The sequence below is a fragment of the Sciurus carolinensis genome, chromosome 4 (genome assembly GCF_902686445.1).
Source record: "Sciurus carolinensis chromosome 4, mSciCar1.2, whole genome shotgun sequence".
Classification (NCBI taxonomy): Eukaryota; Metazoa; Chordata; class Mammalia; order Rodentia; family Sciuridae; genus Sciurus; species Sciurus carolinensis.
Window position 1 is genome coordinate 96,954,974 of NC_062216.1, and position 25,644 is coordinate 96,980,617.

Genomic DNA, 25,644 nt, shown 5'->3' on the forward strand with positions numbered 1-25,644 from the left:
TGTAAAAATACAAATTTAAATTAAAAAAAATAAAAGAAACACCAGGTGGCCTGAAGGGTTGGGGTCAGTCATATAAGCACAAAGGGCTGACTCAATTACCTGACATGGGCAAACAGAGACAAACAGACACACACCATCATTTGATGCCCATAAAAAGCTGGGCTGAGACAACTGGTAGTCTGGAGCTAAGGCAATTAGTGGTCAAATGAGGTCAGTAATTAGTCACTTACCACTCTTCTTGTAACTGGTTAGATGTTTAAAGTGTAGTGATAAGGGTATTTTTTTTTTTTTTTTTTTTTTGTGGTGCTGGGGATTGAACCCAGGGCCTAGTGCTTATGAGGCAAGCACTCTACCAACTGGACTATATCCCCAGCCCACTGATAAAGGTCTTTTATCATAGGGCTGGGGATGTGGATGGAAAGGTGATTTGAAATTCCTGAAGTCTGCTGGATAGCCCCTAGGTTTAGAAATTATACTCTAGGAAGAACTAACTATAGTTGTGCACTATCACAGGATTCCATTATGACTACCTGAACCATGTACATCTCTCCACTGTGGGTTGCCTATGAGAAGAGCAGTATTTGTTTTATTTCATCTTGCCCACAAAGCACTCAGTGCTAACTAAATTTATTGTCCAAATTTACTGATGCTACTAAACATTATACTCTTCTTCTCTTTATGCCCAACATAGTTCCAAAAACAAAGCCAAAAAATCAGAAGCAGGAAGATGTGCCAGTAATTAACCATAAGACAATCAAATCCAGATAAATGTCCTTAGATTAAATTGTGTGGTCATCCATTTCAAACAAGGATTGGGGGCTTTTTATTTTTGTAACTTCGATACTTAGTACAACATATGTCATATAATGGAGGTTTAAAAATTTTAATAAATGAATTAATAGGATAAGAATATATAATTTTACTGCTATTCATAACTTAGGTAGATTTGCTTAGATTTTTGCCCATGAGATTAAAGAAACCACTAATTTTTCAGGGAGAAAAATGGGAGCACCTCAGACAAGAAAATGTTCACTGAAAAATCACATTTCTTGGGATGGTCACAGTAACATTCAGTTAATTATAGGTATGCCCAGGCATATTATAAGGAAAACCCAAATATCCATTTACTAAGCCATAGTGGTTATTCATCAAGCAGAGAACCAAGTAATTCATTCTAACTATGCATAAGTAGACCTTACAGGGATCAGAGCTCTGTTTAAAAACAAAAACCACATTTCAACATTTTACCTCTTCTATATTAAAAATGTACAGATTTTAGCAATGAAATATTAGCACAGTCTTCTTAAGGCCCTTCAGATTGAGGAAAGGACTCTCTGGAAGCTTCCTCAGTTTTCCTGAAGTAGAGAATTAAAAAGACTAGTGTCACCCCCATCAGGAAGATTATTCCAAATACCACTCCTTAAGTAATGCAGAGAACAAAGCCCCTCGAAAATTAGAAGGAAAACAATTTCATATTCATTTCATATTAAAATAGTTTATGTCTTGACCATATTAAAAATGTACAGTGTATCTTCTGTAGGAGAGCTATCACAAGAAAACTTAACTGTTTTTGTCTATATTTGCTAACTTTTAAAAACTGTTAATTGTTTGTTTGTTTGTTTTTACAGTGCTGGGGATTGAACCCAGGGCCTTCTGCTTGACAGGAAAGCACTTTACGAACTGAGTTATATCCCCAGCCCTAAAAACTGCTAACAGTTTTACTGTGGGTTTTATGGAGTTTTTTTGTTGCAAAAATAGTTTCAAAAATAAACTATGATCAGAGTGGTTTTTTTTTTTTTTTTTTTTGGTACTGTTAACTTTCTAAGACAGTCACTTCCTTAAAAAAAAAAAAAAGTGAATGTTTGTAACTAACTAGCTTCTTTAAAACACACACATACACACAAACTGGGCAAGGGGGCACACACTTGGAATTCCAGCTACTTAAGTGGTTGAGGCAGGAGAATCTCAAATTTGAGGTCAGCTTGGGCAACCCTGTATTAAATTCAAAACAAAACAAAACAAAACAAAACAAAACAAAAAAAACCCAAAGGGCTGGGGATATAGCTCAGTGGTACAATGCTTGCCTGGTATGCCTGAGGTCCTCGGTTCAATTCCCAGTACAAAACAAAACAAAACAGCAACAACAACCAAACGGAAGAAAAGAAAATACTTATTTCTTATACCGATGCCCTTCAGTCAAAACAAAAAACGAAAACAAACAAACTCAGGAATACACCAGTACCTGAACAAACTGTTTAGGTTTATTACTCAATGCAGAGAGAGAGAATGCAACCTTGAGAAACTGTGGAGTATCTTAGTGAGAAAAAAAATCTATTATTCTGCTGTCAGAAGTCAAGTTTTGTGTGTATCACATTAGTTTGTAGTCACAGTAAGGCCTATCTATGAGAGCCAGACCAGTTCCAAGACATCAGGGTCTGCTTTCACTTATTTATTTTTCAATTATTAGCTAGATACAGGTGAAAGGTTCAAGGTTTTAGCAGACAAATTATGTGCTAGTTGGACTCAAGCATTTTCTTTTTCAGTGAGCACAATATTAAGCTTTGCCAGGAGAGGGTAACGGAGGACACTGCTGGATGAAGAGGATTTTCTTCCTGGTCCCAGTGCACAATGCATAGTTCGACTGTTGAGTGGGTGGTGTGGATGTGCAAAGGCATCTGGTGGTACAACATCCAAGTCACACGTCTAGAGTGAGCAGTCCCTTAATGACTGGGCCCAATGGTCGTGTTCCCAGGGTCCTCTCAAAGGAGATATTGCATATTCAGACCTCGCACTCACAGTGAGGCCCAAACAATTTCTGTGGGCCTGCTCATCAGCTGCAGCTCATTTATGCGGTGGAGGTTTGCTTTCTGCTACCCTGGTGACTGAGAACCAGCTCTGGCCCAGGTAACCCATTCTTTGCAAACACAATTTTGTTAGTAAAAGACAAACTGTAGCCTTGGGATATGATTTCCACTTTTACCTTGTCCTTCTTTGGCATCCTTTAGAGTTTTCTTTATGTCTTTATAGCTACTCTCCTATATACCTTAAAAATATTTCATTTTATACTCTTTTGTTTAAATTACTGTGTGGTTTCTGTCTCCTTATTGGGCCTAACCTGAAAGGCACAGGGTTTTGAGCAGTCAAATCATATTCCTAGCACCTTAGTTTTTTTTTGTGTGTGTGTGGTACTGGGGATTGAACCCAGGGTCTTGTGCTTGCAAAGCAAGCACTCTACCAACTGAGCTATATCCCCAGCTCGTGTCTACTATTTTTTACTGTTGTGGGGAAAATGTTCAGTCTCCTAGAAAACAAATTCTTCAATAATGGCACCTGGTACATTGGACTATTTTCTTCCTTTGATTGTGGAAAACACCATGAGAAGTGAAAATAGATTACCCATTTTCATTCTTTCTACTTAGGCATTAAAAGACTACTGTACATGGTTTGTTTTTCCTTCACAATTCCACCCACTAGTGGGTATTCTGTGTCTATTCTTTCTGGTTCTGTATGCCCCCCTGCAAGGTTAGTTGAAATATCAAAGTTTTTAATATTACAATTTCATTCTTTTTAACTGAATCAAGAAATAAAAGGTAAGAGTTTTCTTCTTTAAAGTATTGTTTTAATTAAAATACTTTAGGAAAGATTTTTTTTTCATCCCATCAATACTCAAAGTGATAGATGTATAAAAGAAGCCTCAGTATGGCATACGAGGTTCTTCATGATTTGGCTCTTGCTCACCTCATTTCTCACCAACATCCCATATATAGTCAAATATCTACTTGCAATTCATTCACTGAATGTGACATGTTTTCACAGGTTCCTGTGCCTCTGCATACTCTTCTTCTGCCCAGAATGTTCCTTCCTCTTGCACTGCCTGGCTAAGTTCTACTTTTTCCTCAGTAACCTGTTTCTCTGAAAGTCTTTTCTAAACTATTCTTATCATCAGAAACCTTTCTACATGGTTCCACATTATCTTTATTTCCATCATAGCAATTATTCATCTCACAAAAACTATTATAATCCTAAATTATCTATATACACCTTTTCCTTAACATTTTCTCTCAGGAGTAATGACTCTCTGTGTTCACTATGCTGTCCAAAGTGGGCCCAAACTTTCGAGCTCAAGCAATCCTCCTGCCTCAAGTCTCCTGAGTAGGTGGACTACAGGCATCAATCTAATGACCACACCAATTTATCCACCATATGATTTTTTGCCCTGCAGTACTGGGGATAGAACCCAGGGCCTCAACCATGCTAGGCAAGCACTCTACCACTGATGTATATCTCCAGTCCTTTTTATTTTATTTTGAGATAGTGTCTTGCTAAGTTGCCCAGGCTGGCCTCAATCTTTTGATTCCCTCTTGCTCCCGGCCCCCCCAAGTAACTGGGATTACAAATGTGCAAGAAACTCAGTTAATGACAACATCTTTAATCTCAGAATTTTTAGCATTTGATACAGGATCTATTAGATGGTAAGTGGCCATTAAATGTGTTGAAAAATTAAAATGTTAACATCTACGGTATGTAAAAATAACACTTTTTAGACATTAAAAAATAACATTTGGCTGTTATATAATAAAACATACTATCAAAAATTTGTCTAGCATTTCTCTTGCAATAGCTTCTGCTGCCGTGCCCTGGCATTAACCTCTGCTGTGCTACCTACCAGCACCAACCTGGAGAATAAGGTCAGTTCCTTAAAAACACCACAGGGATCTAGGGTTGGAGCTGTGGTTGAAGGAATAAGAACTGTGATGATGCAGGCTGGAAAGTTGGCCAATCAGCACAAGGAGGCCTGGACTTGGCTAGAGGTGGCTAGTACCAGGAAGGGGCTTTATCCAAGGGAGTTTATGCACTGCCAGGGACTACCAAGGGAGTTGTGAAGCTGGTGGTGTCCAGCACAGCTCTGATGGGTTTCCTGGTGCAGCTGGATGGCTGCACACCAATGATCCTGGATACAGTGATTAGTTACTACCTGAACCATGAGGGCACATGCATAAATTAGCTCATGTCCCATAAATAAGCTGCAAAGGAATTCATCTCAGATATTGTCAACAATGCCCTACAGCATTATAAAATAAAGGGTCTGTGACAGCTCCCAAAGCAAGGGCTGTGAGTAATCATGAAAGGCTTGACAACTGTCCTAAGCAAGAATGGAATCAGTGTGAAGCCAACGAACCACTATACCTGAACCTAATCTTGATTGTCTATCCTTGTGTCCCCATGCCAATTTGGTGTTTTTTAATTATTTTTTTGGTTGTAGATGGACACAATACCTTTATTTATTTATTTTTATGTGGTGCTGAGGATTGAATCTAGTGCCTCACACATGCTAGGCAAGCGCTCTACCACTGAGCCACAACTGCAGGTCCACCAATCTGTTTTTCTAGTTTTAAAAAACCAAACGAACAAATAAACAAAGAAACAAAAACCCCAACTTTCCTGTGACCAATAATGTCAAAGAACTAACTATAGATTAAACACTGGTTAAAAAAATAAATTAATAAACTGGGTGATAGTTGTGGAGAAATCACCCCGAATGTAGCACAGAAACAAGAAGAAAAAAAGAGGTTGAAACACAAGGATTACTGAACAAGGCAAGACAGGTTATTAGGTTTAATAAGTTTCAGGAGGGCAAAAAAAAAAAAAAAAAGGATAGAGGCAACATGTAGAAAGATGTTTGAGAATTCCCCCAAACTGGTGAAAGACGTTAAACCTTAGATTTCAGGAAACAGTGAATCACAAGATTACAAGTAGGACAAAGAAAGCACAAAATACAGGACACCAAAAACAAAGAAAATCATGTGCATGCACACACATGCATACACTAAAGTGAAAAGAGATTTTTGGTTACTGAATTAGTGACTGCGATAGCTGACTTCTCAGCTATAATTGAAAACCAGAAGATAGTAGGATATTATCTTTAGAGAAGAAAGAAAGAAATAAAGAAATAAAAAAAGAGAAAAGAAAGAAGGAAAGAAAACAAACCTTTTAACCTACAATTTGATATTCAAAGCAGCTACTTTTCAAAAACAAGGACAAAATAAAACCATTTTCAGATAAGCAAAATCTATCCAAGGTCACCTCAGGAAAAGAACTTCTAACAATACACTTTAGGAAGGAGACTGATGCCAGAAGAAGTATCTGAGACATGAAATGGAATGTGAATTTAAAAAAAAAAAAAAAAAAAAGTCATTGTTGGTAAATTTAAACAAAATTAAGTGTATAAAAATGTTTAACTTGAAGGGTTATTAAAATTCTGAACCATTGAAAAGTAAGCCAGATGAGTGTGATGCTGCACACCTGTAATCCCAGCTAGCCAGGAGATTGAGGCACAAGGACCACAAGTTCAAGACCAGCTTCTGTAACTTCAGTGAGACACAGTGAGATTATGGCAAATAGTAACACATTGTCCGGGCAAGTGCCTACCATGTAACTAAGGTGTACCTATAAGAACATGATTGAAACAGGCACAGAGAAGATGATACAAGGAGAGATTGGAGTCATAGATATGTAGGGGAGTGCAACTCAATTTCTCTCAAGTCTGGTGGCTTACATAACCATCTGAAGAGGATCAGGAAACCGAACAGGCGGGCATGATTATATTCAAGAATTACACTCAGGGACTGAACCTGGAAAAGGCACATTCATGGGGAGTGTACTGATGGAAGTTGGCTACCCTGCTCCTACTAGGAGAATTCCTGGGAGGATCCTGAGATCCAGACTCCCAGCAGAGCAGATACCAGCTAACAATGTCCCAAAGACCTAATTAGAGCTAAACACCAGCTATAGAAATTTCCATTTAGAACTCTGCAGCAGCCCTACCCTGGAGTACATGAATCTGGTCTATCTGAACAAAACTCCAATCAATATTACTTCCTATTACATCCTACTTTATACTGGTGAGAAGGGAAGCTAAGAGCCATTCATATCAGCTAGTTGTGGTTCCAGGCCACTCCAGTTCAGCTCAGTGAGCAACAAAAAAAGAGGAAGGGTTTGAGAACCCCCAGGCCTTGCTCTAAGAGATACAGAAAGAAGGGCAGTCTGGCGCAGGTAGTCAATGTTCATCCTTGTTGACAGTTCTGACCACCTCAGAGGAGACAATTCTTTTATTTTTCATGAAGAATTTTCTGGGCTGGGGAGATAGCTCAGTTGGTAGAGTGCCTGCCTCGCAAGCACAAGGCCCTGGGTTCAATCCCCAGCACCGCAAAAAAAAAAAAAGATTTTTCTTTCTCCTTTTTTTTTGCCTGGGGGGGGCGGATTCCTACAGTGCTAATTGGTTCATGTATACACCTACATATATATATTTGTTTTTTTTTTTCCCTCACTTTTAAATGTTTGTTATTTTTCTTTGTTTTGTCTTTTCAGGGTTAGGTGTTTCTATTTGTTTATTTTGTTTTTTGTTGTTCTCTTTCTCTTCTTTCTTCTCCCTCTAATAGCCAAATCCTTATTGTCTCTTTCTCTTTATTGTTTTATATTTTTTCTCCTTTATAGCCATCACTTGCTACATTTCTCTGCTTTTTCTGTTCACATTTTGAATATTCTAAACTTTTGCATTCCTATCACACTTTTTCTCTTAATGAACTATATTTTTATCATCTTTTAGAACTACTTGGTTTACATAATTCCTACTGCCACCATTCATGTTGTTGCAGTTATTAGTACTAAGGGTGGCATAGTTGATACCTGCTGTTTACTTTAATGCCAGAGCTAGTTCATGGCTATTTACTGCTGTTGTTGCTAGTTCATGGCTCTTCACTGCTGTTGTTGCTGGCAACTGCTGACCCCACAATTCCTGTTTCTGTGGTAATTAGCATTGTAGCTGTCACAATAAGCACCATTTATTTATTATAAAGCTATAAATAGTTTGCTGTCAGTGTTGCTGTTATTTCTCCCTGTCCTGTGAGCTACTGGGAATCTACTGGAACACTATGAGTTCACAGGGTAGAGCCTAATACTGAGCAACACCCAAAATCCAGGCAAGAAACAGTGCATCTTGCTCCACATGCAAACTAATCATGCTCAAACTTCAATGATATTTTAATACAAAGAATAGAGGAGACAAAAACCCCAAACCAATAACCAGATTCCAAACAAAAATGGCTTGGAGGCCCTCAGGTCCTACTCATGAACAAAAATTTTTCAAACAAAACAAAACAAAACACAGAATTAACACTAAGACCATGGACGCCACACATATGAGGAGGAGTCAATCTAGATTACTTCCACAACCCTTTATAATAAACAAACCTGTTCAGTGAAGAAGAGCAATCACAGTGGGTACCCTACTTTATCCAACACAAGTGCTGGATCTACAAGAAGGACTCCACTCCTGTCAGAGTTACAAGGGAAAAGAGGTTCTCAACTCTGACACAATACATACTGTATCAAAATATACTAATTATCATCAAAGAACGAGCAGCAAAACTATACTATAAAACCCACTAGGAAATATATTGAAAAATTCATAATCACCTGATATCCCAGAGCATTTTGCCAAGAGAAGGCTGTGTCCTAAAAAGCCCACACATAAGAGTGAACAAGAAATCCATTACAACAGATCCAAAAAATTCAACACAGGAACACAAGAAATATGAAAAACTAAGGTAATATGATACCTCCTAAAGTTTATAATTCATCAGCAACTGACTCCAAAGACATTGAAGTGGATTAAATACCAGATGAGCAATGCAAAAAAATGTTTATAAAAATGCCAATGAGGGGCTGGAGATGTGGAACAGTGATAAGAGTGCTATGTGTACCACGCATGAGGCCCTGGTTTGATCCCCAGCACAAAAATAATAAAAATAAAAATAAATGAATTCCAAAATAACACAGATAAACTGAATAAATTAAGATGTCAGTACAGGATATGAATGAGGAATTCAGTAAGGATGGAGAAATGTTGAAAAACAACCAAACATAAATCTTGGAAGTGAAACACACAATAAATCAAATAAAATGTTCAGGTGTAAGTCTCTACTAGAATAAACCATTCAGAAGACAGAATCTCAGAGGTGGAAGACAAAGTGGCCAGCTTTGAACATTAGACAGTATTAAAGAAAAGAAAATAAAAATAACCATGACCAGAATACAGAAGAACTCTGGGACAACTATATGAAAACAATTTAAGAATCACTAGAATTGAAGAGGGTTGTGAGATGTGGATTGATGGCATGGATAATCTCTTCAGGAAAATAATAACAAGAAAACTTCCAACCCTTGGGAATGATGGACATCCAGATACAGGAGTCATTCAGAATCCCAAAAAAAAACAAGATCAAAAAAGTATCTCTTGGGCTGAGGTTGTAGCTCAGAGGTAGAGCACCTGCCTAGCAAGTGTGAGGCACTGGGTTCAATTCTCAGCACCATAAATAAATAAATAAATAAATAAATAGTATCGTGCCCACCTACAACTAAAAAAAAAAAAAAAAAAAAAAAAAAAAAGAACCTCTCCATGACACATTTTAAAATGCCTAACATACAGAGCCAAGAATAGAAATTTAAAAGCCTCAAGAGAAAAATGTCAGGTCACATTTAGAAACAAGTTAATAAGAATTACTTCTGATTTCTTAGGACAACCTCTAGAGAAATCCAGGAAGGGTTAGAAAAATGTATTCCAAGCCCTGAAAGAAAATAACTGCCAATCAAGACTGCTATATCCAACAAAGTTATCTATCCTTCAGAATTTAAGAGGAAATAAAAACCTTGTAAGATAAATAGGCACTAAAAGAATTCATGACTACTAGGCCAGCACTACAGGTAATAGTTAAGGAAATACTTCACACAGAAGAAAAACAAACACCAGAGTTTGCAAATGGACAGATCTCATCTGAAGAGTAGCCAAGAAAATGAGAAACAGGACCAAATTAAACATTAGAAATAAATCAAAATGGCAGGAATTAATAAACACCTCTGTAATAACAATGAATATAAATGGTCTCAACTCTTCAGTTAAGATACATGGTAGCAGATTGGACTGAACAACAACGCTCAACTATCTACTGTTTGCAAGAGATTCAGCTTACAGGCAAAGATAGCCACAGGCAGAAAGTAAAAGGATAGAAATTGATAATAATGCAAATGGAGCCTAAAAACAAGCAGGAGTAGCTATTCTCATACCCAACGAAGCACATTGCAACCAAAATTAACCAGAAGAGACAAAGGTCACTTGATACTTGTAAAGGGAACAATTCAACCAGATAAAATGATAGTAAAAACTTATGCCCAAAACATTGGTAAACCTATTATATAAAACAGACACTACTCAACCTTTTTTAAAGATTCAGGTGGACTCCAGAACAATAATACAATTTCAACACACCTCTCTCACCAATATATAGATCACTCATACATAAACATAAACCCAGCAAAGACCCTGCAGATCTAAAATTATTATATCAAATGGACTTAATAGACATCTATAGAATATTAGCCAAATTCACTTTCTTCTTAGCTGCTCATAGAACCTTCCCCCAAATACATCATATTTTAAGCCCAAAGTAACTCTTGGCAAAAAAAAAAGATGAAATTCCTTGCATCTTATCTGATGTTAACAGAATGAAATTCAAAGTCAACAATGACAGCAAATTATAGAAACTATATAAAACATGGAGATCAAACAATACACTTTCAAATGGGGTGGGAGGGGTGGGGGGGAGGGAAAAAAAAAAAAAAAGAAACATCATTACCCTATGTAAACGTAAAAAAATAAAAACAAAACAAAAAAAAAAAACAATACACTTTCAAATGATAAATGGGCGATAGAAGAAATCGGGGGGAAATTTTTAAAAATTCTTAGAATCAAATGAAAATAGTGATACAATATACCAGAACCTCTGAAACACTATGAAGGCAATTCTAAGAGCAAAGTTTTTTGTTTTTTGTATTTTTAATGAGTGCCTATGTAAGAAAATCAGAAAGATCCCAAATAAACAACCCAATGACACATTTCAAGGCCCTGTGTGTGTGCATGGGGGGGAGCAAACCAATTCTAAAACCAGTAGAAAGAAGGAAATGATTAAAATCAGAGCCAAAAATCAATGCAATCAAGAATTTAAAAAATAAAAAAATTAATGAAAGAAAGAGTTGGTTCTTTGAAAAGGTAAGAAAAATTCTTTTTTGTGCTTTTATTTATTACTTTTAATTTTTTTATGACAGATAAACTCTTACCCAAACTCTCTGAGAGAGAGAGAGAGAGAGAGAGAGAGAGATTCAAATTATTAAAATTAGAGATGAAGAAGGAAAAATCACCAGACAGCACAGAAATCCTGAGGATCATTAGGGATTATTTTAAAAACTTATACTGCAAAAAATTAGAAAACTCTGAAGAAACAGATATATTTCTGAACACATTTGATCTGCCAAAATTGAATCGAGAGGATACAGAAAACCTAAACAGATAACAACAACCAATGAGATAGAAAGAGTAATAAGAAGTCTTCCAACAAAGCAAAGTCCGGGATCAGATGGAGTCTTAAGTGAATTCTACCAGACCTTTAAAGAAGAACCAATGCCAAAGCTCTATAAATTATTTCACGAAATAGGAATGGATGGAACATTTCTATGAAGCCAGTATCACCCTGATATCAAAAACCAGATGACAGATCAAGGAAAGAAAACTACAGATCATATCCCTGATGAATTTAGATGCGAAAGTCATTAATAAAATTAGCAAATCGAATTTGACAAAATATTAGTAAGATTGTACATCATGGTCATTCCAGGGATGCAAGGATGTTTTATATAGAAATCAATAAATGCAATTTACCACATAAATTAAAGACAAAAAACACAGAGTCATCTCAATAGATACCTTCAACAAAATGCAGCACCCATTTGTGACAAAAATACTTAAGAAACTAGGGATAGAAGGAACTTACCTCAACATTATAAAGGCTGTGTATGATAAACCCAAAGTCAACAAAATGGGTGAAAACTGAAAGTATTTCCTTTAAAATCTGGAACAAGACAAGGGTGTCCATTCTCATCATTCAAAAAATTCCAGCCAGCACAATTAGACAAGAGAAGGAAATGGAATAAAAATAGGAAAGAAAGAAGTAAAATTTTCAGTCTGCATATGATATGATCCTATATTTAGAAGATTAAAAAAAAAAAGTTCCACCAGAAGACTGCTAGAACTAATAAAAAATTAAGCAAAGTAGCAGGTTCTAAAATTGACATACAAAAATTATTAGCTTTTCTGTATGCCAATAATGAATATGCTGAGAAACAAATCATAAAAACAATCCCATTCACAATAGCCACAAACAAACAAAATACCTAGGAATAAATCTAACCAAGGAGTGAAAGATCCTACAATGAAAAACTATAGAACACTAAAAAAGGAGTTTGAAGAAAACATAAGATGAAAGATCTCTGATGTTCACAGACAAGAGAATTAATACTGTTAAAATGGCCGTGCTATCAAAAGTAATATGCAGATTCAATGCAATCTCATCAAAATACCAATGATATTCTTCACAAAACTAGACTAAAACTAGACAAAACTAGAAAAAAAGTCTTAAATTCATTTGGAAGGATAAAAGACCCAGAATAGCCAGAGCCAAAAAAGCAATGCTGTAGGCATCCCAATACTTGGCTTCAAATTATACTATAGAGCTATTGTAACAAAAGAATGCATGCTATTGGCATAAAGACAGACACATAGACCAACAAAACAGAACAGAAGACACAGAGACAAACCCACATAAATACAGTCATCTGATTCTTAACAAAGGTGTCAGAAACAGATTGCAAAAAAGACAGCTTTTTAAACAAATGGTGCTGGGAAAACTTGTTTTCCATAAGTAGAAGAATGAGACTAGATCCCTATCTCTCACCTGCATAAAAGTCAACTCAGTACGGATCAAAAAGACCTAGGAATTAGAACAAAAACTAAACACTCCTAAAACAAAATGTAGGGTCAACACTTCAACTGGCACAGGCAATGACTTCCTCAATAGGACTCCTATAGTTGAGGAAATAATACCAAGAATTAATAAATGGGATGGCATTAATTTAAAAATATTCTATACAGCAAAGGAAACAGTTAAGAATATAAAGAGAGAATTACAGAATGGGAAAGTTTATACTAGCTACTCTTCTGACAAAATGTTAAAAATCAGAATATATAAAGAACTGTAAAAAAAACCAAAAAACCCCACAAATAACCCAATTAAAAATGGGCAAATGAATGCAACAGGCACTTGCAAGAGAATAAATACAAATGGTCAACGAATGCATGAAAAACATTCAACATCATTAGCAATCAGGTGTTGGGGGCTATGCCCTGCGGACAGCGCCGGGATGGTGCTTGGCAGACAGCCAGAGGTTGCTTTGATCACATCGGCAGTGAGGAGGATGATTAACATAAGCACACCCAGGTGATTTGTCATTGGCCGTATCCAATTAAGTCCACGCACACAACGTGTGCGCAGGTGCTCCTGTGCACAGGTGCTCCTGCTCGTGCCTGCTCGTTTTGACCTTTACCATGATTGGGCAGCTAGCTCTCGCCTAATCTTTGCATAATTGGCGTCAGCCCTACCCTTAGCCTCCTTGAGGGGATATAAGCCAGTTCTCCTCGAGCACAGGAGGGTTTTTTTTAGAGGTTCAAGGTTCCAGTTCCCTGGTTTCCTGAGCCTCGCTACTGTTTTGTCCCCCGCGCCAAACTGACTCCGCTGGACGGCGTCAATCAGGGAAATGCACATGAAAACCATACTGAAATTTTATCTCACTCCAGTTAGAACAACAGCCATCAAGAATACAACAATAACTGGAGAAGATATGGGGGGAAAGGATCACTGTTGGTGGGACTGTACATTAGTATAAGCAGCAAGGAAATCATCATGAAAATCAAAAGAGTAGCAGTGGAGCTACCACATGACCCAAATATACCACTCCTTGGTATTTATCCTAAAGAATTAAAGACACCATACTACAGTGATACATGTATACCCATATGTCTATTGCAAAACAATTCATAAAAACCAAACTATGGAACCAGCTTAGGTGTCCATAAATGTATAAATGGGTAAAGAAAGTATGATAAATATACACAATGGAGTTTTATTTGACCATAAGAAAAATGAAATTATAAAATTTGCAGGAAAATGGATGATCTTGAGAGCATTATGTTAATTGAAATAAGCCAAACTGAGAAAGTCAAGGGTCATATGTGAAAAGAAGAGAGAAAAAGAAAAAGAAAAGAAAGATGAGGGGTGGAATCCCATGAAAATCAAAGGGAGACTAATAAGAGTAAAGGGACAAGGGGAAGGGAGGAGAGGAAGCAAAAAGGAAATCCTGAGGAACAACAGTGACTAAATTATACTGTTATAGTGTGTGAATGTATGAATATGTAACAATGAACCCTACTATTATGTATCCTTACAACCCACCAATCAAAATATGGAAAAAGAGATGCTTATAGAGGTGGGGGGATGAAAAAGGCTTAATGAGTACAAAGTAAGTAGAAGGAAGAATAAAAATAAAACCAGAAATTAGTAAAACAGAAAACAAAGGTACAATAGAGAGTACCAACAAATACAAAACCTGTTTCTTTTTAAAAAGTAAACAAATTGACGCATTTTGGGTAAAAACAATTGGGGAAAAGGAAAGTGGGCACGCACAAATAGTATTAGGAATGGAAAGAGGGACAGAGATAGCAATGATTAAGAAAATAAGGAAATATTAAGATTTTATGCCAGTTGGTTGAAAGCTTAAGAAAAATATCCCAGAGAAAATAAAATTGAAGAAGAAATAAGTCTAGAAACGTATAGTTCACTAGAAATGAGGACTATAAGTAATAAACTTGTACTACATTTGGGAGTCACACTAGATAAGTAAATTTTAGCTGCTTCTGCCCCTTTTATAATATTCCTTTTACTATATATCTATACTCTATATATTATGTGTATACCTTAAATACACACAAAATTTATTTTTACAAATAAAAAACAGGGGGCTTCCAGGCTTGTAAACATTGAGGTGCTATGAGGGTAACATACTCAAAGAAGACATGAGGTCTCTGCCCCCAGTCCCTACACTTTCTCCTATGCATTACTTCCATTTGGCTGTTCCTGAGTTGTGTTCTTCACAAGAAAAATGGTTAACTATGTGTTTGTGAGTAAAGTGTTTTCTTGAGTTCTGGGAATCATTATAGCAAGTTACCCAATCTAAGTGGTGGAAATCCCTAAATTTGTAATCAGCTGGAAAGAAATGTGAGTTCAGGCATCCCATCTGTAGCTGGAATCAGAGGGAAATCTTGTAGGACTAAACTCCTAAACTTGTAGAGTTTGAAATTATCTCTGAGTAGTGTTAGAACTGAATTGAGTTGTTGGGTACCCAGTTTGCATCAGAATTGGTGGGTTTCAGGGAGGAAAAAAACCTCTCATTTGGTTTCAGAAAACACCTCTTCATTTGGTGTCAGAAAACATGCAATTTGCTAGAATGATCCAGATCTTAGAAACATATGGTTTAGGAAAAGGGATGAAAGGAGGGGAACCGGTGATTTCTGGGTAGGCATATGGTTACCCAAGGTATGAAGTCACAAATGTGCTGGGATCAGTGACCAAATGAAGAAGTTTACATTCAGAATGTAGAGATGTATCCAACTCTTAGGGAGTTGATCCCCTGGGAAGTTAAGGAAACACAAACCAATAAGAAAAAGGTAAAATATAAAATTCCTTGGCTATTGTTGTATGTAAGAACTAAATGAAATTAAGACCTTTTTTTTTTTTGGTGGTGCTGGGGATCGAACCCAGGGCCTCATGCTTGCAAGGCAAGCACTGTACTAACTGAGCTATCTCCCCAGCCCCTGAAATTAAGATCTTGATAACAGATGAACCTCAAATTTCAGTTGGTCTGAGACTGATCACTAGCCTCGGAACCACTCCCAAATGGAAGCATAACATAGAAACAACAGAACACTTCTAAGAAAAAGGTGATCTACTGGCAGAAGGGCAAAAATAAAAAACTAGTGAAACCAGGGGATACAGTGTGAATCAAGTTTTCTCTCATTTTGATCATCACTATCACCAGTTTCCTGAAGAACTTTTAATAACAATGACTAATTGCGGGGCAGTATCTTTGTTTTTAAGAGCTGCAGAGAAGAACATGCTTTGGTTGACATAGGACTCACAGGCTTACTATGGAACAATCATAGATGGCAATTTATGATCCAGATACCCAAGCTATTCCTGAGGGAACAGTCAAGCTCACAGACTGGATAAAAGTCACTGTAAGATCTTTTTACCCTGGGGGGACTGCCTGACTTTACCTATAAATGCCAAGTGGAATACCTCAGATGAAGCATTTGATAGGTTTTGTATACAGCCCTGTGGGATTGGCTTTATAATAATCAGGATATCTGTCCACAGAATATGTCCCTTATCCAGATCAAATGCTGCAGTTAAGGAAGTTCCTATTATATGGGTACCTCAAGCAATTTTACTATTGTAAAACTGAATCGTCTGAGAAGCCTTATTCAATTTGCTGTGGAGGGCTTTGCTCAGAACAGTTCTAGGGTGAAATGGAAATAGTTTATTCTCAATCTTATTAGCTGGGGAATGCAAGGAGATTCCTACAAAGGAGGGGGGCTCTTTTCCCCTAGGACTGACTAGAACTGTGAGAGACACTGCCAGGTTCTACTGTCACTTGGACAGTGCCCTATAAACAACACTTGACTGACCAAAAGGAGCTGCTTGATTTATGGATGATAATTACAAGGTGAATGGACAACATCCTATTTGGAAGGCCCTCACTCCAAAAAAAATCAGCTCAATGGGCTGACTTGCTGATGTTTTTTTCAGCAGTGATGAAAGAATTGAACAATGGTAAATTTCCTGTATCTAGATTTTTACCCACTCATGGGCAGGAGCCAATGGCCTGGGCATATGGTCAGGTAGATGGGCAATGGAAAATTGGACTATTAAAGAGATGCCTATATGGGGTAGTCCCATATGCCTATTTCAACTGACCCAAATAAAGTATTCCTTATTGTTTAAAAAGTATCATGAATAATTTTTAATAATATTAAGATTATATTCATCACAAAGCTTATGGTGTTAAAATACTGGCTGGTCAAATTCTACTACTTTTAGAATCCAGGTCATGAAAACTTACTCTTTGCCATCAAAGTATCAGAATTGCTTTTTGATTTATAAACTCTACAACCAGTAAGATGATATGATGTCCACTTGAACAATTGATATGATGCTAGCAATTTGGGATTAACAACCTCAACTTTTTCAAGAAAATTTCTGACAAGGTTTATAATTCACATGCAATTTACAAAAGTGAGGAGAAATGCAGGGGGAAAGAAAGTAAAACCCTATAAGCATACAAAGGCACACAGTGTGGTATGGGCAGTTGGTAATCGTTAACTTTCTCTGTGAAGAGCCAAAGGAGGTAGGTGAAGCCCCAAAATATTTCTGAGACTTTAATTATTAATATAGAAAGTCAGACCAGTAGCTAGGTATGATGGTGCCCACCTGTATCCCAGTGATTTGGGAGGTTGAGGCAGGAAGATCCCAAGTTGGAATACAGTCTCAGCAAATTAGTGAGACTGTCTCAAAATAAAAAGGTGTATGGATGTAGCTCAGTGGTAAAGAGACCCTAGGTTCAATCTCCACTTAAAAAAAAAAAAAAAAAAAAAGTAAGTTATATCTGATGTTTAAGTTCCCCGTATTTCATTCTTCCACTATTCTTTTGAAAAGAGAATCATACTCTGATTTTTCCACTGTCCAAACTCCACATATTTCCAGGCTGTAGAAGAAATGCTGTTTTTTCAATCTTGGGTCTCAGGAAAGAGTCTTCTTCTCTTGATGGATTCTCTACTTAAAATTTCTAGCTTATTACCACTGCAAAGTTACTATGATGTACATACTCTCTAAATAACAGAATAAATCTGTTTAAACTGGTTGTGGACGAGAATTTCAAATCAGTTTAAACAGACATTTTCATCACTGAAAACTATCTACTCTGATACACTTTGGGTTTTCGTGGTAATTGTTTAGCACTTGGTTTTTAAATTTTATGGCATAGCTCAGTGAAGTATTAAATGTTTTTTAACCCCCTTACATAGAGTCAGGAAGGGTGAAGGAGGGCACCAGAGCACAAAACAACATAATGATTCTTTCATTTCATGCATTTAAATGGATTGTCTTTCTCTAGTGGGAGAAACATTGTCAATGTTAAAATCTGCTTGTACACATAGCTTTCATCATATTTTCCAAGTATTTAGCATAATACCTTTATAATGGAGCCAAAGAATGAGCTAATAATTTAAATATAAATACTGAGATAGGTAAAGAAAGGCTAAATGCAGTGCCCAATACAATTAATGTGGTGGTTAAGAACTTGGACAAAGACTAGTCCAAGCTCAATTTCTTGGTGCAACACATTGTTTATTTGCTTAAACAGATTACCTGACTTTCCTGAGACCCAATTTCCTCATTAAAAAAACAGGGATAACAGCACTCACTCACTGTGAGAGGATTAAATGTAGGGTAAAAATCCCAAATGTACATGTATTTCTTTAGTACAATTTCTGATATCAAGTGATTTTAGTGAATCACTGTATGGCCCGTTTTTTCCCATATGCACATAAGGGGGAAAATACAGTTCTAAGAGCTGGTTGAGTATGATGGTACACACTTAAATTCTCAAGTACTTAGGAGTCTGAGATGGGAGGATCGTCTCAGGTTCAAGACCAGCCTGGACAACTTAGCAAGACTACACCTCACACAAAAAAGAAAAAAAAAAAAATCTAGTTTATTATTTCAGGATTCATTCTCTTACATTTTCAACATAAAACCAGACAGAGTAACCAAAAACTACTCAGAGTACAAACACATGCCCATAAATACTCATTATTTTTCATTTACAACGAAAACTGATTGGTAGATATTAATCAACTAAAACTTCAACAAAGATTCCTTGAATAAAATGGGACAAGAAAATCAGAGTAGAAAGATGAAGGCTCAGTTCACACAAGCAAGTGAAAAATAAACTGCTATTTAAAAAAGGAAGTAGCATAATGGCAAGTTTTCTTTAAGAAAAAAAAAAGCATGGTAGGCAGGATAAAAGAACATTTATTAGATTTTTTTTATTCCCTTGGTGGTAAGGGTATCAAACCCAAGGCTTCATATATGCTAGTCAAGCACTCTATCACTCACTGAGTTATACACCCAGTCCATTTATTAGGCTCTTTTTTTTTTTAATTTTTGTTGTTGTAGATGGACACGCTACCTTTATTTTATTTATTTATTTTTATGTGGTGCTGAGGATCAAACCCAGTGCCTCACACATGCTAGGTAAGTGCTCTACCACTGAGCTATAGCCCCAATGCTATTAGGCTCTTAATCCTGGAACAAATAAATGCCTTTTGTGTGTGTGTGTATAATGCTAGGGATCAAATCCAGAGCCTTGTACACACTAGGCAAGAGGTCTACCCTTAGCAAGACTCCCAGACCAAACAAATGTCTTGACTGTTTAATATTTTAAAAACTGTAATTTAAATGAAGTAATATGTTGGGCCTTTACAACTTAAGATAAGCATAATTTACAGAAGATTACATTAGACTAATAAAACTGATAACAACTACAGTAATATCAGCTTCTCTTCCATTTACTGTTACTTATACTCCAAGCATTTCATACAGGTTTTCTTATTTAATCTTCACAATAAATCAATAAGGGAGGGTGAGGACTGTTATCCCCATAAAAATAAGGGCATTAAAACTTTGGAAGATTAAGTAACTTGCCCACGGTTACAGTTAGTAAAGGACAGGGCAGAAATTTGAATCCAGGATTGTTATGACTTCTAAAACCAATACAGGTAGAACAGTCCCAATCCAAAAATCTAAAAACAGAAATACTCCAAAATCTGAAACTATTTGAATAGTACTTGATGTGACTCTTCAACTCTATCTTCTTCAGGGAAAAAAGTTAGGAAGAGAGAGTTACTTAGAGTTAAAATTTTCAGTTCCCAGTGGGTGATTTACAGGTAATGATGAGCCTTAAAAAAAGTGAGAGTTGGGCTGGGGTCGTGGCTCAGTGGAAGAGTGCTTGCCTAGCATGTGTGAGGCACTGTGTTTGGTTCTCAGCACCACATGTAAATAAATGAATAAAATAAAGGCCTATCAACATCTAAAACATATTTTTTTTTAAATGCAAGAAGAAAGAAAAGAATTTAGACTAGCCATTAAAAAAGAACTTCCTGTCAGCAAAAACTGAGATGCTGGTACACATTATCAAAGAACATTACGTAGGATAAACTAGAAGAAAACACAACCTTGTGAAAGGCTGTCAACACACAAATAGTGTCAACATACACACAAGATGGGGAAGTACAAATATAGCCTACTTGGCTCAGACTCACTCATGATTTAAAATAGAAAAATAAAAAAAGAAAAGCAGTAAAATAAGCTTGACAGCAGTAGTCAGGAGATTGCACCACAATTCTGCCAGCCTAAATACAAGTTAGCAAAATGCTAACCCAAATATTTACACCACATTTTTCAAAGGATCCATCAAGGCACAGGTACCATTGCATAATTTTCTTCAATTCGCTACCCATTAAGACATGATATCTCTATTTCTTCTGTTGATTCACATTCAGATGGGAACTGGTATCCTCGTTTAGGCGCAACATTAGTCATTGTTAATGTACTGGTAAAATAAAACCAGTTTGTTAGTTTTCAAGTGTGTTGGGAAAATAATGAATAAAAGATATCACAACAATAATACACACACACACACACACACACACACACACACACACACACCCTCTTCTGGCAAAACTACTATTAGTTAGACCTGGAAAACTCATGTCTGTTTCATGCCTGCACACCTTCTCTTTTCTCACATGGAATGCTCTCACAGGCAAAGGTCTAAAGTTGACTGCTTCAAGATACTTCAGAGTCATCAGTTTCATTTATTCCTTTTCAATGTCAGCTGAATTTTCATCTGAACCTTTACTAATTTGTAAAGAATGAGAAGTCTATACATCTCTCCTCATAGTAACCAGTTTTCTCCACTTTCATGAAAAGAATGTTTCTTTAATGATGTTTACTTTTATCAGGAAAAAAGGGCTATTTCCATTAAAAATTAAATATGCCCAAACTGGTCAAGGTAACATTATTGTATTCCTGTTTCTCTCTATGCAATGCCACCTCAAAGAGAAGCAACACTGCAGTCATTGGTTCTACCCATATCAATTCCTTTTACACAAAACAGAAAAAACTCCTGACCATTAATTACATGGTTCTAATAATATAGATCAAGGAAATTCAGTAGTTGAGGGACTAAATACTTGTTTTTGGAAAACTTAAAAGTCCAAATAATACCTACCTTGTGAGTAGAGGAGGATCTGCATTTCTAAAAGAACACAGGTAAACACCTGCACCAGGTTCTCTAATCCCAGGAGCTCAAAAGCCTCTCGAAGAGGGTAGTCAGAGAGAGGGAGTTCATTGGGTCCAGGCCTCTGGCAGATGACAGGTTCATAAACACCATAAAACTTCAGTGATCTCCCTGGAGGTGGAAGGGGTACTTCATAAAGAATATTATGAATGTAGCTCTCAAGCGGCAAGGGTGGTGGCTGCTGAGAGGTAACTGCCTTGTAAAGTTGGATGAGGAATTTCTTGCAGGCCTGCATGAAAGGTAGTGGTGTGATCAAGCATATACTTTTTGAAACATACAGGGTATCTCTATTGATATCATAGGAGTTGTATCGCTGGAGTTTCAAAAGGGAAGTTGTATCGCCTTCATCAATACTGCTTGCCAGTGAGTCCATGCTGCATGAGGATGAAGCATAAACACTGCTGTAATGCTCAGCGTTGTGCATCTGGTAGAGAGTCTGCATTGCTGTGCAGATTTGCTTACTTGTAACTTCTTCATAAAAAGTGAGAACAAAACCGTAGGTGCGAGAACCATCTTCCCGGGTAATTATAAATGAGTGAAACTGAGGATCTTTATTGTCAGTTTGGGTTCTGAATGACAGCCCTTTAGGCATGCATAACTGTAGAGGAAGAGGGGGGGGAAGCATCAGAATACAGCAAACAAACAACTTCAAACCAGCAAAAAAGATGTTTGGCTTTTTTTTTTTTAAACGTAACAGGATTCAAACAGACAGCTTTTTAAACTAGCTTTTTAACTTTAGTCTTAAATTAGAAATACATTGTAAACTCATTTACATGTAGGTAAAGGTATTCTTAAAAGGAATATACACATGCATATATGGGAAAAATAATCACTGTGTGGGTACTACATAGAGGAGGTTTTATTAGGAATGAGAAGATCTTTTAGTCCCAGTAAACCTCTAACCAAGCTTGTAACCTTGAACAAGTTATGTAACTTCTTTGAACCTGTTACTCTATAACAGTTGCTACATCAATGAACTAAAGATGGAGTATGCAAAATACAAATATTTAAATACCATTTTTGTAGCAATGTGATGTTTCAAAAGAAAAGGAAAATAAGTGAAGGCTCATTTGATAATGGGAAAAAAGTTTTAAAAAAACAACAGTATCACGGGCTAGGGATATAGCTTTTAAGTATACTTTTGCATAGAAATAATCATATATTATTACATTTTTCTATTTTTCTTTCAATTTAATAAAAAATCTGGTGCAAAATCTAGACATTCTCCCAAATTCCTACATTACCATGAAAACACAATTCACCTTAAAAGTTATATATTCTTCAAATTGTCAACATTTATTAAGGGCCTTTGGAAAGTAGGCCTTGTGCTGGCCACCCAATGGTGAGAAAGACAAGATCCCTCTATGGAGGTTGCAGTCCATAAGGATGAAAGATGATTTAAAAAAAAAAAAAAAATCACAAACCACAAAGAATGCAAAGTGCAATAAGATAAATGCAGGTTGAAATAAAAAAGGATAGCAGGAAGGCATATTAGAAAAAAGAAAGTTACATATAAAAATGAAGTCCAAATTGAAATCTGAGGATAGGCATATAGGTGTTGGTAAGATGATGATGATTCTAAGCAAAGGACAATATGTGAAAAAGCCAAGAAGGAAGAATGTGAGGGTTTGAGAAAGCGAAACCAGGTCAGTGTGGGTGAGGCACAGAATGCAAGATGGGGGGATGTGAGTGAGAAAGCAATAGAAATAATTAGAATCCTTCCTGGAGAACCTTGGTGAGCCCTATTAGAAATCTGAAGACAATGGAAGCCTTTGAAGGATTTTCAGCAGGAGGAGCATAGAATGTGATGAAATCTCTTAGAACATCCATCTTCCACCACAGAAAGGCAGTGGTTTTCAAAGGGGTCCAAGAAGGCAACAGCAATGCTTCAGTGTCTGGGAAGTAATAAGAGGTCAGAGAAGAAAACAGGAGAGCTTCCCTCCCTTCCTCAGGCACATTCCAGTTGAATTTATTTTGTAGAGTTTTGTGTTAAAATTTCTGGGTTACCACTGCTTAAAAACAAAACAAAACAAAACAAAAACAAAAAATAAACCTTAATGGACAGGATCAATAAAACAAAATTTTCACAGTGTGAAGATGGGTAGGTGTTCTGACTGCTCGCCACTTGAGATCATGGTCCAGTCTTTTTTCCTAAAATCCCTAGGCTTTGAAGCTTAGGTCATCAAGTTATATCACCACATTCTGGTTTTCTTTTCTTTTGTGGTACTGGGATTGAAAAGGGGCACTCTATCACTGAGCTATATATCTCCAGCTCTTCTTATGTTTTGAGATAGTGTCTCACTGAGTTACCCAGGCTGGCCTTGAAATTGACATACTCTTGTCTTCTGAGTTGCTACAGATGTGTGCAATAGTGCCCCACTGAACTTCACTCTTAACTAAATAATTACTTCATTATTCCCATCAAGATGTTTAATGGGATCTCCAATTTACCATGGTCAAAACTGAAAGCCTGATTTGTTTCTCAAAGTCTGTTTCCCCCATATCTCCATCTATCTATCCATCTACTTTGACCAGTATAAAAACCTTGGAATAATCTTTCACCTCTCTCTTTCTGTCTCAACCAATTATCTAATCCATGAGCACATATTATGAAATGTACATTAAAAATTATATTCAGAGATTATTTTCTCTTTACTTTTACCTCTCTACTTTAATCCATTTTCTTCTCTTGCATGGATGACTGTGATATCCTACTAACCAGTCTCCTTGCTTTTGCCCTTGTTCCCCATAACCTATTCCCCGTAGAGCAATGTGATCCTTAAAAAATATGTCAGATTTGCCACTCTTCTCAAAACTCTCAATGAACTCCTACCTCAATAAAAGTCAAAGTCCTTACCATAGTAATAAGGTCCTATGGCCTCACTCCAGCAACATTCTGCCTTCATCTCCCACTATTTCTTAGCTTACCCACTCTTCTCTAGCAACACTGGCATGCTGCTGTTCTGTGAACAGGACGAGCATGTTCCTGTCAAAATCTGTCTGTCACCTGTAACTGACTTCCTATAGGTATAAAAATATTTTATTCCCTGTGGCAGACTGTATTTTGTAGAAATGGTTCAAATAATATTTCTAGTTCCACACACTCTTCTAGTACTTTGCCATCTCCCCTTTGAGAGGTAATCTACCCCTCTCCTTGAACCTAGGTAGGCTGCTGAGAGAACTTACACCAGAGTAGCAAACTTTCCCCACAAATAGCCAGATAGATATTTCTAGGCTCTGCAGGCCACACACAGTCTTTGTCATAACAACTCAACCCTACCACCGCAGCATGAAAATGGGCATGATAACACATATAGGAATAAGTATGACTTTTCTAATACAATTATGTCAATAAAAATGGATGGATAGACTTGGAAAGGAAGACATGTTTGCCCAAACCCTGGTCTAATCAAGTAAAATGCAACAGCAGTGATAAGTAACCAAGTAACTTTTGAAACAAGGCTAAAAATGGCAATACAGTTTCCACTTGTCTTGCTGGTCAAACATCTTGGAAGCCCTGAAGTGTTGGTAATTCTATTTTGTATTTTCCTTGTAAACTCTAATTGTTGCCTGATCAATATTTTTCAAAAGTACTGCTTCAAGAGCGAACACCGTAAATTAACTTGGAATAGTAAGCCATCACCTATAGAACAGATAATGTAAACCCCAATTAGATAAAAGGGGGTAAATAACTGTAAAGTTATAGACATTAAAGCTAAAGCCCAGTACTCTTACTTTATGACTGGTGAGACTGACTTGCTTGATGGTTAAGATCAAACTTAAAGATAGAAATTAAATACAGAGGCCAAGAAAAACTCCATATTTGGGTCTTGCCCTCAAAGTCAGCCTGAACCCAGGGAACAAGAGGACTTCTCCAAGGAGCTTTGCAACTCTGGGTCACACAACCTCCTGAGCAAGGAGACTGATGAGACTGCTAGAGAAAAAGCCACTCAGTGCATCTGCTGCAGAGGAGGGTCACAGAAAAAGGGAGACATCCCTGGTGCTTTCAAGGAAAGCCACGTCATCGAAAAGACCCTGCCTAACCAATTGCACTAATGGAGCTAAGAAACTGCTCTTAAGTTCTCTATGAGTTACCCTTGTGGAAACTTAGCTGACTCTTAACAGACAGGAGCAGGTCAGTTTGACCAGCTTGATCTTAAACACCTAGCAAATCAGTTAAAACCAAAGCATAGCCATTCTTGGGCATTTAAAAATAATAGTAAC

At 36.8% G+C, this 25,644-nt stretch overlaps 1 protein-coding gene across 4 annotated transcripts in view; it reads right to left on the bottom strand.

The window, feature by feature from the left end:
- The window catches only part of Dennd5b (DENN domain containing 5B), a 191,599-nt gene that overhangs the window by 79,300 nt on the left and 86,655 nt on the right, over window positions 1–25,644 (bottom strand). For all 4 annotated transcript variants that reach the window (XM_047549051.1, XM_047549049.1, XM_047549050.1 and 1 more), the window contains one exon: window positions 21,352–22,018. In XM_047549051.1, coding sequence (XP_047405007.1) covers window positions 21,352–22,018 — 667 coding nt within the window. The remainder of the gene's footprint in view (window positions 1–21,351; window positions 22,019–25,644) is intronic.